This window comes from Cnephaeus nilssonii (genome assembly GCF_951640355.1).
Source record: "Cnephaeus nilssonii genome assembly, chromosome: 22".
Lineage (NCBI taxonomy): Eukaryota > Metazoa > Chordata > Mammalia > Chiroptera > Vespertilionidae > Cnephaeus > Cnephaeus nilssonii.
Window position 1 is genome coordinate 17,315,959 of NC_137093.1, and position 21,080 is coordinate 17,337,038.

The 21,080-nt window shown below is 48.2% G+C and overlaps 1 protein-coding gene across 3 annotated transcripts in view; it reads right to left on the reverse strand.

Annotated features, from left to right (window-relative positions):
* Nucleotides 1-406: 406 nt before the first annotated feature.
* ETS1 (ETS proto-oncogene 1, transcription factor) overlaps nucleotides 407-21,080 on the reverse strand; it is a 65,793-nt gene continuing 45,119 nt past the window's right edge. For all 3 annotated transcript variants that reach the window (XM_079763143.1, XM_079763142.1, XM_079763141.1), the window contains 2 exons: nucleotides 5,266-5,384; nucleotides 407-4,127 (listed from right to left, as the gene is read on the reverse strand). In XM_079763143.1, coding sequence (XP_079619269.1) covers nucleotides 3,912-4,127; nucleotides 5,266-5,384 — 335 coding nt within the window. In that variant the 3' untranslated portion in view covers nucleotides 407-3,911. The remainder of the gene's footprint in view (nucleotides 4,128-5,265; nucleotides 5,385-21,080) is intronic.

Consider the following 21,080-nt stretch of genomic DNA (forward strand, 5'->3'; position numbering starts at 1 on the left):
TGTTCCTGTCCAGAGCATCAGGAAAGATGTTCAACTTCCTGTGTTAGTATCAGGAACTTGACCTAGTTGAAATCAGATGTTTATCTGCTGAGTCATTAAAAATTGTCTTCATGTCGCCCTAAATCCTTCAGACATGAAGAAAATGAGGTGTGATAAGGCCAGGGACATTTCGTGAAGGATAACACCGTGTATTCAATAACTGGAATGTAAGATTGATCATACTTCCCTATATTTTTATTGCAATTCTCACTTTATTGGGAAATTTTTTATCCGGAACGATCCCAAGCTAATGAGATCAGCAAGACCTAGTCTCATCCCTTCCTGAGCTTCTGTGGTTGGTTCATTTGACCCGCTTCACACAGGCACCAGACAGGGAAAGAATCAAGCCACACCCACATCGTTATAAATGAATTTCTTTGTCTTTAATCTCACACAGTTTAAAATACAATATGAAATCAGGCTACAGTATATAAAAAACTCTCCAGCAAAATGATGTGCCAGCATCAGCTACTAAAATACACAAACAAAAACTCCCCCATAAGAAATTTTTTTTTGCATTTAAAAAAAAACACATAGACACTTACATCGCTACATCTCTAAGCTACCTCAGTTCTGATTTTTAAAAAGCACCTGCTTTTCCTTTTTTTTTCATCTTGCTTTTAAATGTTCAGCTTTTTAAAAAATATAAATTATATGAAAATACAAGTTGGAAAATAGTCAAACACAATATAACATCTTTTTACCCCTATATTTCTCAGCTTAAAAAAAAAGTATTCTTAAAAAAAGTTCAATAACTGAGGCAGTATTCCTGATAGAGATAGTTTCATTTCCATATATATCTTTCATATATGTATCTGGATACATATACTTATGGTTCCTTGAAACTTCTTTGGAATGTAGATAAGAGCTAACACATTTATATAGACCCCAACGGAGAAAGCAGCATGCACAGCATGGCTAGAAGAGAGGGGGTGTCATTTGCACCCTGAAGACAGGCAGGTTAATGCTCTAAAACCCGGAGAGCTCATTTCCAAAGTGAGGAACAGCACATCTGATCTTGGAATGCTACCTCCAATCCCCATCACCACCCAACCAGGGCTCCGTGCAGGCAAGTCCCCGGCGGCCTCTGACCCCACAGCCAACAATGACGTGGGTTAAAGCATCTCCAAGAAAACAAGGGTTTCCCCCGGCTACATCAGATTTGCCCGTCCTTCCTCTGAAGCTAACATGTGTGTGTGTGTTTTAAAAAAAAAGCATAAATGCAACAATTCTGCTGCATTTCCAGTGTATAAACCACCCACCACTCTTCCTGGGATGGTCTCTGGCCTTTGGACAGAAGGAGAAAAAGGCATCTGGCCAGATCAACAAAGCGATCTTAACTAACAAACTATAAATACTGAAAACGGTGGACCTGTAGAGAAAGGCCGCGCAGCGAGCAAGCGGGAGGCACTTTCTTACATCGGAGCTGCTGTGGGGTGGCTGCAGGGGTTAGACACTCGCACGAGGGGAGTTTGGGGCATCAAAGGATCAGGAAAGGTTGATGAGCTGGGAAAGCGATTGTATGCCTGGTTGCAAACAGCAAGCCATGACTGATGCCCAGCCTTGGTTCTACCTGTGCCCGTTACTGAAATGTGGAAAGGCATACCTAGAAAACCCAGGTATTATCTCAGCTGCAGTTGTGCATGTCTGCAAACACACACAGGCACACACACACATACACACACGTACACACGCACGCACACATGCACGCACACCTTTGCCTGTGCCCATCAAAGATCAAATAACCTAAAAGAAAACCATGTAGTCCAACAGTTCCACCTACCCTCCCTGAGCAGCTCCTAAAACATTTTGAGAGCTTCATTAAGGCACCTGCATTTGGAAGAAGATCAAAATACACAGCTGGGCGGATTCTGCCTTGGCTTTCCAAGTAGGCGCTCTGCTTTGTCAGCGTGAGTCACAGAGCTAAGTTCCTGACAGTCAGGGTCTGCAAGAGGACCTGGAGTAAACCATCCACTTTCCTGAAGATACGCTGGAGGTGGTTAGCACTTCCAGTGTCTCCGCTAGAGCCCCGAGAAGCCAGCCCTGAGAAGCCCACCTTAACCGCTTCTTCCTCACTCACTGCAGTCTGCAAAGCCGTCCCACTGCCCACGTCCTTTTGAATCGGGCATCTCTGTCGTGGTGGAGATTCTGATTGAACTAGGGTCTTGTCCTCACTAGTTCGATGTTGGTCCTCACTCCCACCAACCCAAAACCCCATTTTCAGATTACCCTTCACAACTGACTCAGTTGTTTAAATTATGGGGGAACTAAAAATATATTCACAGCTCATGGACCACCTCATTGTCTTCATTCAAGCTCCTTTTCTTATGTTTCCTTTGCCTTCTAGTCATTCCTCTCTTCTGCAATTAGGAGCCTTCACTTACCCTGGGCCACGATAGTGGTCCAAGTGCAAGACCCGAACAGCAGCTGCACGGTTCGCTCTGCATGCACGGTCTTAACTGGATAGACATTCCACTCAACTAGCCTTGCACTTCTCCTCTGGAAGACAGCCAAGCCACCTTTTGCCACTATGCACCCATAATTTCCATTGCTCCAAACACCCAATGAGTCTAAATGGCTTTATCAGACACTTTTCAACTCATGTCTGCTGTCACTCGTTCACTCCCCAATCAGAAAGCTTTACATTTCTCTGCACTGAATAAGAGCAGGGGGAAGCAAGAAGTATGGGAGGCTGAGAGGATGAGACATAAAAGATAAAGTGTTACTTGGGAATAACATGCATTCAGGACTTACTTCCTAAGACCCGAGGGGTAATGCCCATGCACACAGCTTTGATTCCGAGTCAGAGGGAAAGAACCAGTAAAGAATCAAGTCAACCTTCCTTCTCTGATGTCCTTTCCAACAGTGCTCCTGATTCACTGTGGTCCCCAACCAGGGCTGCCAAATACATTCAAGTTCAAGACTTAATGCTTCTTAGCTCAACATTAAGTCTAAACCCCAAGAATCCACTCATGACAAATACGTAGAGGGGCGTGATGATCATTTTTTAAAACGATAGATGACATTCACATGCACAAGTCCCTTGTCCCCAAATCAGCATCATTTGTTCCTTCATCTAGAAAGCCACTGGGATCTGGGGTCCGATCTCAGTGACAGCACTTTGCCTTTCCAGTGGGGTCTATATAAACAGTTTCCTTTCACTGTGACAGAATCCTCAGCTGGCAAATAAAAACAACCTTGCACTGATACTGCAATACTGAGACCACCTTAGAGCTTAAGACGATTTTTTAAGAAAAAAAACAATACTGGCACAAAATTTAATAAAATAAATTTCAACACAAATACAGTTTTGGTCCCTCCCCACTGATGTCCATCTTTGTTTCAAAAGTAGAGTAAAAGGTAAATAGTCCTTGGGTTTTGTCTACTCCCTCCCCAAACAAGTTGTCCTACCCCACCTCCCTCTTTTTTGCCCACCCAGACCTAACAACAGAAGCAAACGAATTGCCCTTCATCCATCTCATGACCCCTGATGCCTCAATTGCTTATGCTAGTAAGTTCATAACTTGAGGCACTTTTTTTTTTCATGGATGATTTTTAAAAATGATCAGACACATGCGTCTCATCCTCCCTCAAGCCAGATTCTTCAAGCTTCTAAGGAGACCTTTCTCTCTCTCTCCTACAAATTTGCTCAAGAATTTCTTGTCCCACCCACCCCGCCAGTCCTGGCTCTCCTTTGCCAACCACGCATAATTGACTATAGCTGCAGTTCACTTAGCTCCCACCCCTGAATGTAAAAAAAAAAAAAGGAGTCTGGAAAATTAAAAATAGAATAACAATTAAAAATGAAGAGTCCAACCAATGTGGGTCTTTGAAATGTCTCAGCAGAGTTTCCCTGGCCCCCCAGGTGCCCATCACTCGTCGGCGTCCGGCTTGACGTCCAGCATGGCATGGAGCTCCTCAGGCGTGTATCCCAGGAGACTCTGCAGGTCACACACAAAGCGGTACACGTAGCGCTTGCCCGCTGTCTTGTGGATGATGTTTTTGTCGTAATAGTAGCGGAGGCCACGGCTCAGTTTCTCATAATTCATCTTGGGCTTGTTTTTCCTTTTCCCCCATCTCCTGGCCACCTGAAATTAAAAATGGGGGAAGAGGGTATAAAAATCTATAAAATAATCCAAATATGCATGTTTATATGCCTATAGCCATTCATGATGACCTATGACGTTCAAGTCAGTCCGGTAAGAGGTTCATGTACGTGGAGGATATTCTCCTGACTGATCTCTCCTGAACTCCAATGTAAAGGGTTAGGCAAGAATGGCTGGACCGCTGATTCTAAGTTGATGAAAACATAGTGACCCTGGACTTCTACATAATGGAGTTTAAAAAACAACAACAAAGGAATGCAACACTGTAGACTCTATTCCATCCCTGTATCATTAAGAGAATGTCCCTGGCCTAGCCAGGGGTGCTCAGTGGCTGAGCATTGACCTATGAACCAGGAAGTCACAGTTCGATTCCTGGTCAGGGCACATGCCCTGGGTTGTGGGCTTGATCCCCAGTGTGGGGTGTGCAGGAGGCAGCCCATCAATGATTCTTTCTCATCATTGATGTTTCCATCTCTCTCTCCGACTCCCTTTCCCTCTAAAATCAATAAAAATATTTTTTAAAGAGAGAGAATGCCCCTGCATTGAAAGCAGGAGCTCTCATGTGAGGGGCTGGAGGAGCGCTGAGCCGCAGCCACACCTGCCCTTCATCAACAGGACGCAGGTTTCTGTTCTGGGGCACGATTCTTCTCATGTATGCCACACAGCGTGGCTGGCTCTCCATTTTTATCCTCAGAATTGGGCATGGCAGCGAGCAACCACTCACTAAGCATTTGTTGGATCAAAGAATGGATTAATGAACAAATTGCACCCATTTTTCCAAAGCCTCTTGAATTGTCTGAGCCCTTTCAGATTCACAGAGCCGAGAGGCCAGGAGGAGGACGAAGTCATAGAAGGCAACTCCTATTCACAAAGGACGACTATGTGCCTGAGACCTAGGTGCATCCTCTGAGGCATTCCAAGAGCAATGGGCAACGTAGAGACGTTCTCTATTTTTCCAAGTGAAGAAACTAAGACTCAGATGGGCTATGCCACTTGCAGGAGGTCACACAGGTAGCAAGGGGCAGAGCTGGGATTGGAATCCTAGAAAATGCCATCGGAATCACACAACCTCTTCCAGAGTTCTCTCTGGCACGGCACTCTCGGCTCACTCCCTCCTTACCTCATCTGGGTCAGAGAGCTTGAATTCCCAGCCATCTCCTGTCCAGCTGATAAAAGACTGACAGGACTTATCAGTGAGTAATTCCAGAAGAAACTGCCACAGCTGGATCGGTCCACTGCCTGGAAACACAAGGCATTGACTCATCACTCCAGAGGCCCAGCCCTCTCAGCCCCGGATCCCAGGACCCAGCTCTCCCTCTCCCCGGTCCATCCAGCCAGGAGAAAAGGCGGGCAACATACAGGACACAGGGAGGAGGCGCTACAGCTCACACAGACGGAGGAGGGGAAGACGGTCCCCACCCAAAGGAGAAGAAAAACACAAGACAATACAGCAACTGCCTTCTGTTGAATGGCTGAAGGGTCAGGCCACGTTTACTGCTAAGCAAACTCTAGAAAGAAAACACTGACTCTATCCTCTGAGGCAACATGGTCCTTTGTGCCTTTACAATGAAGCCATTTTGCCTCAAGAAGTAAAAAAAAGGTATTAACCAAGGAATGCCCATTGCCAGTTCCAATCAGAAGTCAAACCTCATAAGCACTCCTCTCTAGAGGGAGCCTTTGGCCCCTGATTTGCAAGAGGGAAGATCACTGTCCTAGGCTTACGTAACAAGGACTTAGTTACGTCATCATATTCCTCTCCAGCACCATCCTGTCCTCCCAGGTCACGTAGAGGCAGGCATCCAAACAGAGAGAGGAAAGAATCAAGTCATCACTTCGTGAGGAATGAAGCTGCCACCCAGAAATCCTCGAAGGTCAGGTGATGACTATTAAATTCTTCCTGGGTCCAGGAAGAATATTCTAATTTACACACACACACACACACACACACATTCTCTTGTCTTAGCCAACAACACTGCCACTATCGTAGTTCTGGAAGACCTGGCATACTCTGAAGGTCAATTTATCTTATGCTAAAAGATTCCTGCTACATAGATTTCCTTTTAGGATAACTTTTTATTCAAAAATGACAATGCTGCCCCGTTGATTGGGTGTCATCCCGTGCACTGGGGAACATGCCTGGGTTTCAGGCTCGATCCTCAGTGGAGGGGCGTGCGGGACCCATCAGATGGATGTTATGTTTCGCTCTCACATTCTCTCTCTTTCCCTCTCCCTTCCTCTCTCTCTAAAAACCAATTTTGAAAAAATCTTAAAAAGTAAGGACAATGTGGACTGATTCCTATAACTCATGAGTGCACCAGAGAGAGAAATATTGGTTCAACAGGCCATACCTCTTGTGCCCTGCACACCATCTCAGAAGCCAGGGCAGGACTGAGAGCACCCAGCCCATGCAGATGCAGGAGGCCTGGGATGCTCCAACTCACATCGAAAAACCCGACTTTTTAAACTTCTAACCCTTAACCTGAGTTTCAAATGTGTCTGATCCAAAGTAAACTGAGACCCGATAAAACACAAGCGTTAGGTTGGTTCCCTCCCCATCTTAAAGTGAAATGTCCTCTATGATCGATCAGGGCAACCTCTTCTTCTACCTTTCACGTCTACAAGGCCCGTGCGTATGCAACACGTCGCTCGCTCCTGAAAGTCTACGGCCCACTCCTCTGTACATGAAGCACAGTGGCCTTGCTGTTCCCATTCTATCTGTGAAAAAGGAGCTCAGAAAGTCCCGTTAGAAAACGGTGCTTCGGGTCCAGTGTCCAGGCCGTCAGACTCCAAGCACAGGGCCACCTGGACAGACACCTGTGAAGAAGCAGTGACCGGCATCGCTGTGATCTGCCATCTGGGAAACGCTCCTTCACTAACTGCTTCCTCGTGGTGGGCCCAGCGCTCCCCCCCTGCACACCCCACGCGAAACACGGGACGTGAACTATCACTGCCTCCTCCTTCAAAAATGCACCTTGAGCTCCTTGAAACTGTCTTGCAAGAAATACCCTACACAGCCTAGAATGAAACGATTCAGCCAATGCCTACAAAACAAATGAACTTTAGAAAACACAGCCCTAGATGCTGGATGACTTAAGCCTTATCCTCCTTCGTCTCCACCCCTCCTGGAAAAACCACTGGGTATGCCACTCACACACATTTGCATGTTTCTTATGAGTTGAGTTAAAGTCACCAGCTAGTACTCCCTACCTGGGCACATGGGACTAAAGGCACCATTATGTGAGGAAGCCATTGAAAAGCCACCCTGATGGGCAGAAGGTGTAAGAAAACAAATCTCTATTGAGAGATGCTATGGAATGTCTGTTAGAAAAAAAAAAAAAAGCAGCTGCAAAACCCCTTGTGATATAATAGGCTTCCTGGTGAAGTGCAAAATGACTATACACCCACCAGGACCCCCGAGGAGAGACAGAAAGAGAAAGATCAACTGCCCCAAATTTATGTAAATGAGCCCTGGAGTCTGCTGTCCTCATGTGAGTCAGGTCCCCAAACCACAGATATAGGACAGAGGGAGGAGCTGCTTTAAGAACCTGGCAGAGCGCAATGCTCGCAAGTGCTATGATTTCGTGCACACCTACTAAGCACCGGACACCGTGTTGATGCTTATACCCTTTTCCCTTACTCTCCACAGTAACTCCATGGGTAGCTGCTACTGTGAACGTGTTTCTTCTTCCCACGTTACAGCACAGAAAACCGTGCGGCGTGCCCACCGGCGTTGGCCAAAGCCACTCACAACAGAAGTGGAGTGGCCGTGATGGAACCCACGCAGCCTGACCCCCACATTCTGAGCTCAATACCACATCCACCCCAGAGAAGACCACCTGGAGGCCGACATCGTATCGACCTGCCTGGTCACACGAATCCAAGGGATAAAAGGACCCGCTTTTAAAAAACACCTTCTCTTCCTCACCTCTCCCAGCAGCCAGAGGATGATGGACAGCCAGGGACCTTGGCGTCTACCTCCACGGTGACACTTCCAGCCCAGTTGGTTAGGTCCCCTGCGCTAGCTGTTCATGTCATTCCTTCTCCCTCCCACCCCTTACCTTAAAAGCTCCCTCACACAATTTATCTTAAAATCCCTCTGGTGGGGAGAAGGCTAGTGATACCAAGTGGAGGAAAGGGAAGGAAGTTCCAGCTTCTACCCAGGCAAGTCCAAGTCCAGGAGGGGAGGGGAGGGCCCAGGAGCCCGCACGCCACCGCTGGGCTGGGCAGCCTTAATGTAGAGAGGGGACTAGTTCCCGGCTGGGAGCCAGTCCTAGAGGAAGGGTCGCACACAGAGGAGGGCCTGTCGCTGGTCTTCCTGCCTGTGCCATTCCCTGGCCTGAGGTGTCCGCCTGGGCAGCGTCGGCCCGGCCCCGGCCCCGCGCTGTAGAGCTGAGCCCTGGTGTCTGCACACAGGGTCGGGGCCAGGGTGAGGCAGGGGTTTTTCTCACTGTGGGTTCGCCTTTGTTCATAAAGAACATCACACTGTGACATTCGGGAGCCGCGAGCCCGGGTCCCGGAGAGTCCTGAGCTCTAGTCTTTTCTTCTATTGACACCAAAGGGAATAGGGATCAGAGACAGGAGAGGCAGATGCCTGAAGCATGCACAGGACCCGGAGGGGACGGCTGGCCGCTCAGCTTCGCAGTCACCCAGTCAGCACAGCGGTGGTCGGCTGCCTCCTCCCCCCAGGCCTTGAGGAAAACTCCTGTGAGCCACCCAGGGCTCTCAGCCTGGGCTTCCTGCAGGCCACTGCCTACGCTTCAGAAAGCCCATGTGGTGTGCCGAGCCCTGAATGGCCTCTTAGGTGTGGGAGCAGCAGGAACAGGAAGGACATGGAATATTCCCCCAGCAAGGAGGCCCCAGGGTGGGCTTGGACCAGTGGACAGCCTGACACAGGAGCCTGTTTCCACAACGTGTCCTCCTCACTTCCGGTTGGGAAGGCGATCCGGGGCCGCCTGGAGGCCCACAGCTTGGAGGGAGCTCTGGGCTGGGGGTGCACACTAACTCTGTAGACTCCCCAGCAACATCCAAGTCTAGGAGCCTCGTGTGCCCCAGACGTGTGCAAACACTGGATGAGGCCAGCACTCTGAGCGACAGGCCCGCCCACGGGTGTTTCTGTGTGGCTTGGGGTACGTCCCCAGGGCCCAAGGGCTCCATCCCTCACCCTTGCTCCAACATATCCTAACTTTGCAAAGCCTCCCCTTCCATCCTTCCTGCACCTCCTCTCACGCATGGGCCCAGCCGCAGCCAGCCACCCAACCAGACTGGGGTCCCGGTGACCTTTGTCCCAGGGAGCAGAGAATGGTGCTAAGAATAGTGCCCGTCATGGGCCGAGGGAGCTCACAGACTAAATGTGACTCACAATGGCGTCCCTGTCTGGGGGCCCCAGGCAGTCAAGGGCGGCCTTCAGCAGGCTGCCCGGGGTGTCACGCATCAGGAATCCGGTGGCATCACTGGGAGACTATGCCTCTCAAGTCGCAGCTCTGAGCCACAACAACAGAGGGGTCCCTGTTAGAAGGAAGTCCCTCTCCAAAGAAGTGGGGGGAGGGCACCGCACACACGCACACCCACCCCACTCCCTGCGCCTCCACACCCTGCGTCTGCCTCCTTCTCTTCCTCCTCCTCCTCCTCCTCTGGCTGCAGTAGGGGGATTTCCCCTGCCTGCTTTGTTCTTCTTGGCTCTGGGTACGAGGAAAATTCCTAGAACAACACTCACAGTCCTGATTTGAAGAACTTGATACAACTCAGAAGAAGAAATATCAGGTGGGTACCTGGAGGCATCCCAGACCAACAGCCAATCCCATCAGAGTGTCTCTCCCCACCCCCCACCCCCCTCTAAGACAAAGCTTCAGGTAAATTCCTACTCATTTTGGTTACATTTTAAGTCCCTTCTCTCCTTGTTAAGTCACTGGAAGGCCTGCCAATACATCTCCATAAGAGTTGGCTGTTAAAAAAAAAACACCTGCTTTTTTGCTTTTATACTCTGAATCTAAGAAGTGAGCAACTTAAAGAAATATACAGCAATGGGTTAGAAAAATATCAGTGAGATGCTCTGGACAAGTAAGGTGGTCATTTGTCAGTATCTCTCCTCCCATTGTCCAGGCTCGGAGGTTGCCTGCCATGTCCATGAACTCACCCTTAGTGAATTCAGGGCGGGGCTGCAGGTCTGCCTTTTCACCTCAACTGCAAGTTCTCCTCTGCCACCTGTGCCCTCGTGCTTGGCACACAGAAGAGCTGACTTTTCCACACTGAGGGAGGTGAGCTCAGGCGGTCACTCTGGTGGGCTTCCTCCCACTGCGGTTTGCTTACAAGACCAACCTGATGCCTTGCTCTACGCCCGCCCCTCACTGCGAGAATATATGCTCAAGGGCTCAAATCCAAAGCCTAGAACGGTGCCTCACCCACAGACACCAACCGTTAAAAAGCTATTTGCTGCCCTAGCTGGTGTGGCTCAGTGGATAGATCGTCGACCTACAGACCAAAGGGTCCCGGGCTCAATTCCGGTCAAGGGCACAGACTCCTCCCCAGCCCGGACCCTGGTCAGGGCTCATGCAGGAGGGAACCAATCAATGTGTTTCTCTTACACTGATGTTTCTCTCTGCTTTCCCTCTCTCTAAAAATCAATGGGAAAATATCCTCAGGTGAGGATTAACAACAACAACAAAAGCTGTTTGCTGTTCAATGACTCCAGTTATCCGTTCCCTGCAAGCATGGACCAGAGCTTACCATACCATGTCCGCAGTCCCATGTATGGTCTCTGGTCTCTGACACGTGCCCAATAAACATATACTGAACTGTATGACTGCAACAATCCCCCCACACACACCCCAGAAAAAGGTGTTAGGACTTAAAAAGCTCCTCAAACTGCTTCTCTCTCTTAAAACTATATTTGGGACCAAACAGGGGTGACTCCAGGCTCCATTTCATCAACATGTTCCCCCCAAATAAAAACTACCACACCTCCTGTCCTTTGGGGATTCGTTTGCTACTTTAAGAAAGCTAATCTCTTCAGCTTGACTCTCAAAGTCAAATCAAACACCACGTTTATTTTAACCTATGAAACTCATGGTTGGTCACCCTTGCAACAGGGCTGCCTCTACCCTCAGAGCACACATCTGCCAGGTGCTCCTGACACAGGGGAACGGGCCTGGCTGCCCCTCCCTGCCACCCAGGTGTCTACCCACAGCCAAACGCTGGTGGCGAAAACAGAACACTCAACTCCAGAAATGACCCACCCACATGTGCATAAGTGTGTCTTCCTCTCAGACTACTCTCTGTCGGAGCTCCCAACTCTGAGGGTGGGGTGGGTGACCCCAGAGTCTAAGCATCACACCCCCCCTTTCGGTCAACCCCCTTCTAAAGGATCATTCACACAAAAAATGTCCAAAATCTCTCCATGTCCATGAAGTCCTTGGTGAATGAAGTTTACTGACCAATTCAACAGAAAACATCCTGGCAGTTTCCTGCCCTGTGGACCCCAAACTCAGTCTGAAGCTGTACAAACCTTCTGTCTGGGACTGAAAAAGTCAAGAGATCTTATTGCTGGATTGTCTGGCAACCAAAGCACTGGGAAGATTTTTTTTTAAAGAAAAAGAAGGGCAGGACTGCTTGATATTGTGCCTTTTCCTATTTCTTCTGAGGTATGCCTTTCCTTTGCCCCTACCCCGACCCAGTCTCATCTCAGCTCCAACATGATCCATGTGCAGTACGTTCTACAACAAGCCAACAGGCTTTGGTTTAATGACTCACTATACAGTCAATGTGTCCTCTACATCTGATCCCTTATCAATGGCTAGTCACGCAAGGGCAGCAATTGGGGACATAAGCTCTAATAATTCAACCCAGAACCACAAAAAAAACAGACATTCTAACAGGTACCTGAAAAACCACTAACATAGTGATGTTCTAACCAGCATCCAACAATGGAAACAAGTTAGAAAACAGCTCTACAAACAAAACCACCCTCTGATGCCAAGTCTATGTGTGCTGACACGTGAGACCAAAAGATAGGAGAGAGCATCAAAAAATAGCCATAAAGCAGGTTAAGCAGCTGAGGGCTGAGATGACAGCAGACCGCATCCTACAGAATTAAAATAGTCCCATGCCTTCGGGAGAGCCCAGAATGGGAGGCAGGGGTCCAAGGCTTTGATCCAAATTTCTCCCTGATTCACTGTGATCTTAGCAACTGATTCAACTCTCTGGCCTTTAGTGTTCCCAATCCTAAACTGCCCCTGCTCCTTCCTACTTTATAGAGATATAAGTTAAGTCTAAATCATGAGAGAATATATATATGTGTACATATATATGTATATGAATATAAATTTTTTTACTGCAGTGCAGAACAGTTGGGAACAATATAAAATACAACAATAAACTTAAAGAGAAGAATAAAGCAATAGAAAATATATTTCCAATGCAGACTTTTCAAAGAAAGACAAGTAAAAGAATTCAAAAGAAAACAGCAAAAGCACTAGCTAAAATTTAATTATTCTTCCAAGAATTAAATTGGCCTTTTATATGGCAACTTCGAAAAAGGAGAGAGTAGGAGGCAAAAAATAAAATAAAATAAAAATACAAAAGATGAAAGCAGGTGAGTGTGAAATGCTCTCAATTCTGCAGTTAAGAAGGGCCGGTTGAGATCTGCTCGCGTTAGGAATAACCGAGAAGTCCTGACTCTAACTCAAAGTAAGTAGGCCCCCAAAGAGCAGATGCAAGCTGCTTTGCAAGTGAAAGTATGACAGACATTTATGGTTTGGGGAAATCTTGGCCACAGACAGACTTAGATCCTCTTTCCTCCAATGTGCTTTTTCTTCCCTAATCATGTATGCTCCTCGCCAAGCATGCTCTGCCTGATTATTATGGAGGGCTGACCGAGTTCAGCAGCGTTCCCCACAAATGTCAGCAGTTTGGCCCAGAGGTAGACCCCGTCAGCATTCAGGGAAGGTGAAGCACAAAGTCTGTCCAGCCATCCATGTCCAAGGCAGGCTGGGCAGCAGGCCCCACTGGTTGGTCACAGACTGGCCTGGCTGCCCCTCCTGGGATGACGTAAGGGAGGCTCACTGTGGCATCTGCCTGGGGCCTGAGAATGTGACAGTTACACACTTCAGTGTGTGGAGAAAAGACCCTTGTTTTTGCTCAGGCTCACACCTGCATGCGTTCAAGCACACGTGTGTGTGGGGGTGGCTGCAGGAGAAAGGAGACTGTTTCTCTCTTAAAGGGGCAGCCTGTATTCAAATGCACCTGCCTCTTTCCCCTAAGCCCAAGAACTCTGTCTAACCAAGTTCAACCTGCCCTCAGACACAGACTTGGACAGCGAGCCAGCGAAGCTCAAGTCAGGAAGTGGGTTTCCTTAGAGCTTTGCCTCCTGGTGTCTTCTAGGTAAGGCATTCTTTCAAGTCACCAGAAATGGCTTAGGTTTGGATTTGAGGGTACAGGGTGAGAATTTCCTTAAGACACCAAGGCAATACTTTTTCTAACCAATGTAACTGAAGGAAAGGTCTCCCTACACGTAGCCAGGAAGAAAGATGCGTTCACTGGTTGGGATTAGAAAACAGGACTTAAAAACACTGAAGCCCAGGCCTTTCTCAGATCTCAATGCAGCCTCTGGAATTCATTTTATCCGAGGGGCAATGTCCCCAGCACCGCAAGGATGAGAGGAATGACTGGTCAAGCACCTTACAATTCTTGGGGAGGTGAACCAAGACTGAATTCTTAAGTATTTATCCAGCAAATAATTTCTGAATACCCCTCCAATATCAGGCATTGAGGCCAGATGGGGATGAATAGCAAAAGGAAACGTTAACAGTGACAAGAACCTAGAGGTAGCAGAAGGAACATCTTTTCTGTGCCACCTTAATGTGATGAGCTGAAAATGTCCTAACCTACACCTGTGAAGAAGGCCCGACCAAGAACCTAGCTTTGAGAGGCCTTCACAGAAACTGTGCCCACCTTGGCTCTGAACGGCACACCCTCCACAGAGCTGTGCCCTCTGCACACCTTCCCAGCCAAGCAAGTCCCATCCTCATCCGGAGTTTAAACTGTCACATTCACTCGCCATAGGAGAACTTTCGCTCTCATTATCTCTCAGGGACAGGTGAGTCACACGCCAGGCAATGCACTTGGTTAGTTGTAATCAACAACATGCTGCTTTCTGGAGCCTATCGTGGGCCACCAGGAGCATTGAGATTGACCTTGGTCTTGAGTCCTGCTCTACAACTAGTCTGAGAAGAGCTGGGCTGCCCTGATTTGACAGCCTATGTTTGGTAGTCAGGTAGGATGGGGGTCACATGACCTACGGCAGCCATGACAACGAGCTACTCGGGTCTCTTGCAGCAGGGAGCATAACTGACTGGATCCACGATGTCCACACCAAGGTCAAGCTTCCTAGGGTCTGCTCCAGCCAGGGTCTGAGCATGTTTGGAGGCATGGACCCTTTCTGAGAGACATGGAGTGCCTCCACTGGGCAACTTTGACCAGCGGATTCCCCACCAGCCTGGCCAGACCTTCCTAGGGATTGAGCTGCATTTGGAGGCTCTTCCCACCCCAGTGTCCTTCCTTCCCTCTGTCCTTTAACAGGTAACACACCTGAGCACGGTCTAGAGGCCCCCTGCCTTCCCTCGCTCTCTCCTACTTTTAGAGCAAGACTAACCAGGTGTTGACATCAGCTCCTCCACAGACCCAAACAAATACACTGCTGACATCGGATGTGTCCCGGCTAATTGTCTCACTGTGGAACACTTTGAAAGGCATCCGCTTTGTTGGTTGCTGTATGACTGTGGACTAGTCCTCTTCCCACCTCTGAACTTCAACTCCCTCATTTGTACAATGAGAACACAGAACCTTCCTCATGTGGCTACTGGTGACAGATGAAATAATTTAATGGATATGAGAGAGTCTAGCAAACAGCGGGAGTTCTGCTCAATAGCAGAAATGACCTAATCTGACATTAAATACCTGCTGCACCCAGGACAGTGCCAGCAATGACTGGAATTCTGTACATAAAACATATAGTTCCAACCACAAAGCATGTATGATCCTGGAAAGACAAACAGGTTGGAGGATAATATGGAACAGTGGTAACAACCGGCACCCAGAGAACTCTCCTATATGCCAGCACTATTTGTGGGTGCGTCCCATAACCTGGTTCATTTCTCTCATCTATCCCAGGAGAGAGGAACCATTATCATTCCCATTTTGCAGATGAGAAAACTGAGGCACAGAGATGTTAGCTTGTCCAAAGTCACACAGCTGGTCAGTGACAAAGCCAGGACACGCTCAGGACGACTGGCTCCCAAGTCCACACTCTTAACCCTACTGATCCAGCCCCTGGAATAACCCTGCTTAAACAGCATGGGTGGCCAGAAGGCGTACCCAAGTGACAGAGTGGGCTCTGATAAACACCCACCCTGCGGGCGTCACGTGAAAGACACTTTATGGAGAACAGGGAACAGGGGACCTCTGCTTTCCACGTTTTTAAAGACATTTAGAAAAAAGACTTAATAGTGAGGCCCCGACCACGTGATCCTTTTCTACAGGTGGCAGATGATGAAGAGAAACTGCCCAAAAGTGAATCAGAAGGCAGGAGCTACGACCCTGCCCTGCAGACAACAGAGGAGGCTTCTTCTCCCACCCAGGTCAGAGCTTGCCAGGAGTTTTTCCCACCAACCCCATTACTGAGCAGCAGGGTAGCCCATTTCTCCAGGGAGACCCCCACCTCACTGCACGCCCCGCCTCAGGACCTACCATCAAACAACACAGAGGACCGGAATCCCCCGGCTCCTGGGACGCTGGCTGGCAGCAAAGCTCCGTTCGGGATCAGGGGTCTGGCTGGCGTCCTGCCACCTGCCAAGGAAGGGGCCTCTGAGCCAGAAACGGGGAGACACTCGGTTGCTGCCTTTCTCATTTCTAGCTCTTTCCCTCCTGCCCACTCAGATGCTGCCCAAGGATGCTCTATGCTGGGACTGATGGCTTCCCGCAAGCCCGTGGCCAGCTCGCGTGCCTGACCCGGGATCCCTGTGAAAGGCATGGGCTGCACAAATGGGCATCTGAGCTCTGTGCCCACGTCAACCAGTTGGTTCTCCTCAACTGTAGTCAGTTCACTCTGTCTTATCCCAACACTAGAGGCCCGATGCACGAGATTCGTGCAAGGGGCTTGGCCCTCGCACCCGCAGCTTCTCCAGAAGGACATCCAGAAGGACGTCCAGAAGGTCGTTTGGCTGTCCGGTCTAATTAGCATATTACGCTTTTATTAGTATAGATTTCTGCAGGGAGGCTATCTTCCAGTTTGGCTCAGGGAATAAACCCCCAAATTAAAAAGCTCTATCCTGTCCCTCATAACAATGCTGCCTCAGGATAGATTTTTTTTTACTCTCCTGTAGAAATCCACATTGCCCTGCTAATTTTCTTTGGTGACCCCGCTCCCCTTCCTGATCAGCAACTTAGGCGCATGCCCGAGTTCCCGGGCGTGGCTTGTGCCTGAGCCCACCGAACTCACTTTGCAAGCCCGCTTTCCTCCAGAAAACGGATTCCAGGCAGCGCTCGCTGCCAAGTCTCCAGTTTTATTCTGCATGGAAGGGCTTTCAAGGACTTCCTTTTGCAGTCAAGTTGTTTATTTTCGAGAACATGTTTTAGCAGTAGCGTAGGGTTACTGACCCCTAAAACTCAGCTACAAGCCAGAAGGCCCAGGTTCTGGGCTTGTTGGGACTTTCTCCTTGTGTGACTTGAAACTTGCTCCAGGGCCTTCTACAAAGTGGCAAGAAGACTTCTTTCAGGCCAGAGCTATTGGAGAGGGCCTGCAGGGGAATGTCTTTTTCTACAAGACTGGTACCTGGTTCTGTCTCCTGCCCAAATATTTGGAAGTTGAATTCCAGTTAGTCCCCAGTTTAGTCTTGAGGAGACTGCGGGTCTCTCTAGTTGCAAACCCCGCACAGCGCTGTAAAACGTAACTCCTTTACAGTTCACAAATGGCTTCGGGCCTAGCTTTCCTCAGACTCTGGGGGTAAAAAAGAGACCCTAACCACTTCACTCACCGTGGCAACCCCAAGCGTGGGGATACCCCTGGATACCGACAGCAAGAGCATACCCACCAGGTAGGCTCAGTAGCAATCCCAGAAGGGACAGGAATGGGTTCCTTATCTGTGGCAATGCCTGGCAATCCGGAATGGAGTGGGACATAGGTGACTTACAGACCAATAACTCTGAACGAAAGCCAAAAACTAGCCCTGCCCCCTCTTCCATTTTGCTAAGTCACGTACATACAGTGTTAATTGGTGACTATCGGGCCACAAGGCCCCTGATCTGCTCTGAGGAGGTAACTGAGATAATAACCCGTGAGGACTTTCATTCCTTAATATGGAGACAAAATTCATAGGCATCTGGCACTTTGGATCCAATTCAGGAGCCACCATTCTGTGCCGGCTGCAATTAGGTGGCCTTGAATAAGTCCCTTTTTATGCCTCAGTTTCATCATCTATAAAATGGGGCTGGGGGGACAGAAAGAGAAAATACTAGTTGACAATCCCGTATGTGATTCTATACCTACTGAACCTGGTAGTAAAAATCAGAGAGGCCTGTGTTTTTTCTCGAGAATCCGGAAAGCATTTTGCTTAGGTCGACCAGCTAGCTCTACAGAAAACACTGGGCCGCCTGCCTCCGATTGTCTTCTTCATTAGGTGCGGTTCATAATGTATCCTCGAACAAGAGAAAAATGGAGCTTTCTGATTGTATCAGTTTGACAACCATAGGCAGTTCATAGCAAGGTAAGAAGACACACTTTGGCGGAAGCCAGCATTGCATTTGATGTATTCTTAAACTCGGCTAACAGGCAGGCTTTCAAGCCATGTTATCTGCCCCCACATCTTGACCTAATTTAACAAGTTGCCATGGGAGCCCAGTGAAGGCTGATGCAATTTTCTTATCTTCGGAGGAAGAATGTAACTGTGCAAGAAAATGTGAAAATTCAGTTTCTAACTGATTTCCACACGTACAGTGCAGTACCTAAGACATCATAGGAAGAAATAAAATGTATTTCTTTGAAAGGGATATGGATGGAGACCTAGGCTCCTCGTGTAAGGGAAGGAAAATGGGTTCTGCTCCCAGCTCAGAGAAGCTATACATGCATCCTTTCATTCAGGCCAAGGAATTGTGATGTAAGCGTTCAAGTGCTCCTACTGTGTGGCCACACATACTTTGGAGCAATCAACATTTAAGGGAGTTGGGGGAGGCGGGGAGGCAGAACTTGAGATAAAAAAAATAGTAGGTGTGACTTTTACAAGCAATAAAAAGGGTTGCCAGCACTTATACAATGATTTCCACCTTCTCAATTATTTTTTTCAAACTTCAGCTCATCTTAGCATGTCTGCATAAAGCGAGAGACCCATGTGTGTTCGTCACCACCTGCTCTTTGGGCGATGTTGGGGCTCACTTGGTATGCTCCCTCCCCTTCCCCATTCTCTAGGATGCATCTGAAATGAGAAGGGGCCACAGTGAGGGCTCCAGAGCCAACACCCACCACCTAGAATCAGTCTGCAATGTGGGCAGGAGACGCTCACCAGACACTGAGCAGAGAAAAAAGCCATGTGGGCTTTCCACCCCATCTGCCTAGCAAATCCTGGCCTTCATAGAAACCACAGCAATAAGAAAATCCAATTCAAGTCTGAAGACAATTACACTAATATTGAATTGGACAAGATAGTGAACCCTCAAAAGCTTCTAGCACTTATCTGCACTCAACATGTGCTTGGAAACATTTGCTGAAGTAACTGATTTGCTACCATTAAGCTCTTCCCCCCTCTATGTCTAGCACAATGTCTAGCACTTATTTGTTTAAATTAATCGATTTGGTTCAATTACATTTTCACAGATATTCTACCACCAAGATAAGGATGAGCACTTCTCCTTCGCTAAAAGTAGAAAAGGGTACAAGGTAAATTTGCCTAAAATCACACAGTGTGTTACAGTTGGGAGGGAGCGTGAGGGACTTCCGTTTTCTGGGCTATTGTTCTCACCGTGATCTGAAATAGTATGAAAAATTAAACCTACAATTATAAAGAAGAAACAGCTGAATGGTAAGATCCTTAAAAACATTTTTTAATTCAAATGACTATTTTAGCCTTTGAGACCTATAATCAATAGTCACCCTCCCTTTTCTTCCACTTACTGAATGTTTTATTCTGAGAGAGAGAAAGAGGGGGGGTCAAGGGAGGGAGGGAGAGGAAGAAGAAGGAAGGAAGGAAGGAAGGAAGGAAGGAAGGAAGGAAGGAAGGAAGGGAGGGAGGGAGGGAGGGAGGGAGGGAGGGAGGGAGGGAGGGAGGGAGGGAGGGAGGAAGGGAAGAAGGGAGGGAGGAAGGGAAGAAGGGAGGAAGGGAAGAAGGGAGGGAGGGAGGGAAGGAGAGAGGGAAAAAGGGGCATCTATTAAAAATATATATATCTAAATAAGGGATCAAACATAACTCAGACCTCCAGTACATTATTTATCCTTGTGATAAAAGAGCTCTTGATGCTTTATCTGTTTGTCCCCGAGTCTGGACTGCCAGAGAAGTCTCACAGGCAGCCTTTGGTGTTGGCTGTTTTGACTGTTCATGTCCCTCATTTGTACTTCACACTCATTCCTAGTCCTTGGAATTTCCAAGTCATCTCTGTCCTTCTCTCCTCAAAACTGAGACACTGGGAAAGATCCCCGCTCTCAGATCATTCTTGTCAAGGTTCTAAAACCATCTTAGACAAAACCCTTTCAGTCACTCTTGTAGACTATTAGCTCTGCAGGCATCTCCCATGTGGAAACCCAATAATATTACCTGGCAACACTTGCTGAGAAGCTCCTATTTGAGGTGGAAATCGGGCTTTTACCATGTCTAGAGGCATCTAGACCTTTGCTGTGTGGCCATGGACCCTTACCAGAATCTCATCCCATGAAGGCTGACCTAAATCCTAGGGTGTTCTTTGGCCAGAACTCAAACTTTAGGACTTAAAGTCAGTTTATTTAATCTCATTATCCACCAAACTGCCCTAACTATGGACATTAACAGAATCACACCTGTAGCTAAGAGAGAATGATGGAAACTGTCGTGGGAAAAGAATTATGGTTGTGGATGTGGATGGTGGTTATAGCGGAGATTATGCCAGAGTGAACAAAGACACCTCTTTAATAAGGAGAAACTAAGCTGAGGATGTGTACCGGAAGTTGGGGTGGAAGTTGTAGAGGACTTGGCCTTTCTGCTTGGGTAAATGACAGGGCGTGGTTTCTCTGCATCCCAAGAACAGAAGCCAGCGTGCCCAGTTGGAGATGCCTACCACCTCCAGGGCCCACAGAGTCATCGTTCAGCCACTGAAGCCTTTCCTTCCTCTTCCGAATGAAGGAGCATTTCTCCCTCCATCAGTGAATCCAACTGGAGTCTAGTTCTTCAAATACCTAAACTGTCCTTGTAACTACAGAAGCCAGAACGTTTGTGCATCTTGAAAGAGACTGAATCTACTTTTCCCCACTCCCAGGGTCATTAACAGGAATGGGCAAACTCTCCAGGAGTCTGCTCTCTGGCGCTGGAAAAGGGGGTCCCTTCAAAAGTAGCACGTTCCCACACACAAGCCACCTTCCAGCAAAGGCCATGGGGGACAGTGTAGAAAGAGCAGAGGAGGGGAACTTTAAGTTCCTTTCTGGCCCCTGGCTCCATAGAGACCTTGTCACTGCCTGAAAACACAGACGAAACTGCTGGGCACCTGCGCATGCCCTGAACAGCACCGCGGGGCCCACTCCTAGTCTCTGAAAAAGGAGTGATTTCTCTACGCAGCTGAGTTGCTCTCAGAGGTCAGCTGTTTTTCTAATAAGAACTGAGGCTTCCTGACACACAGTGAAGATGTAGTTCACTCTTCAGCTACCTCCACAGAAACACAGATGTTGCTGCTTAGCTTCATCCACACCAAGGGTCCCCCACGTGGCAACCT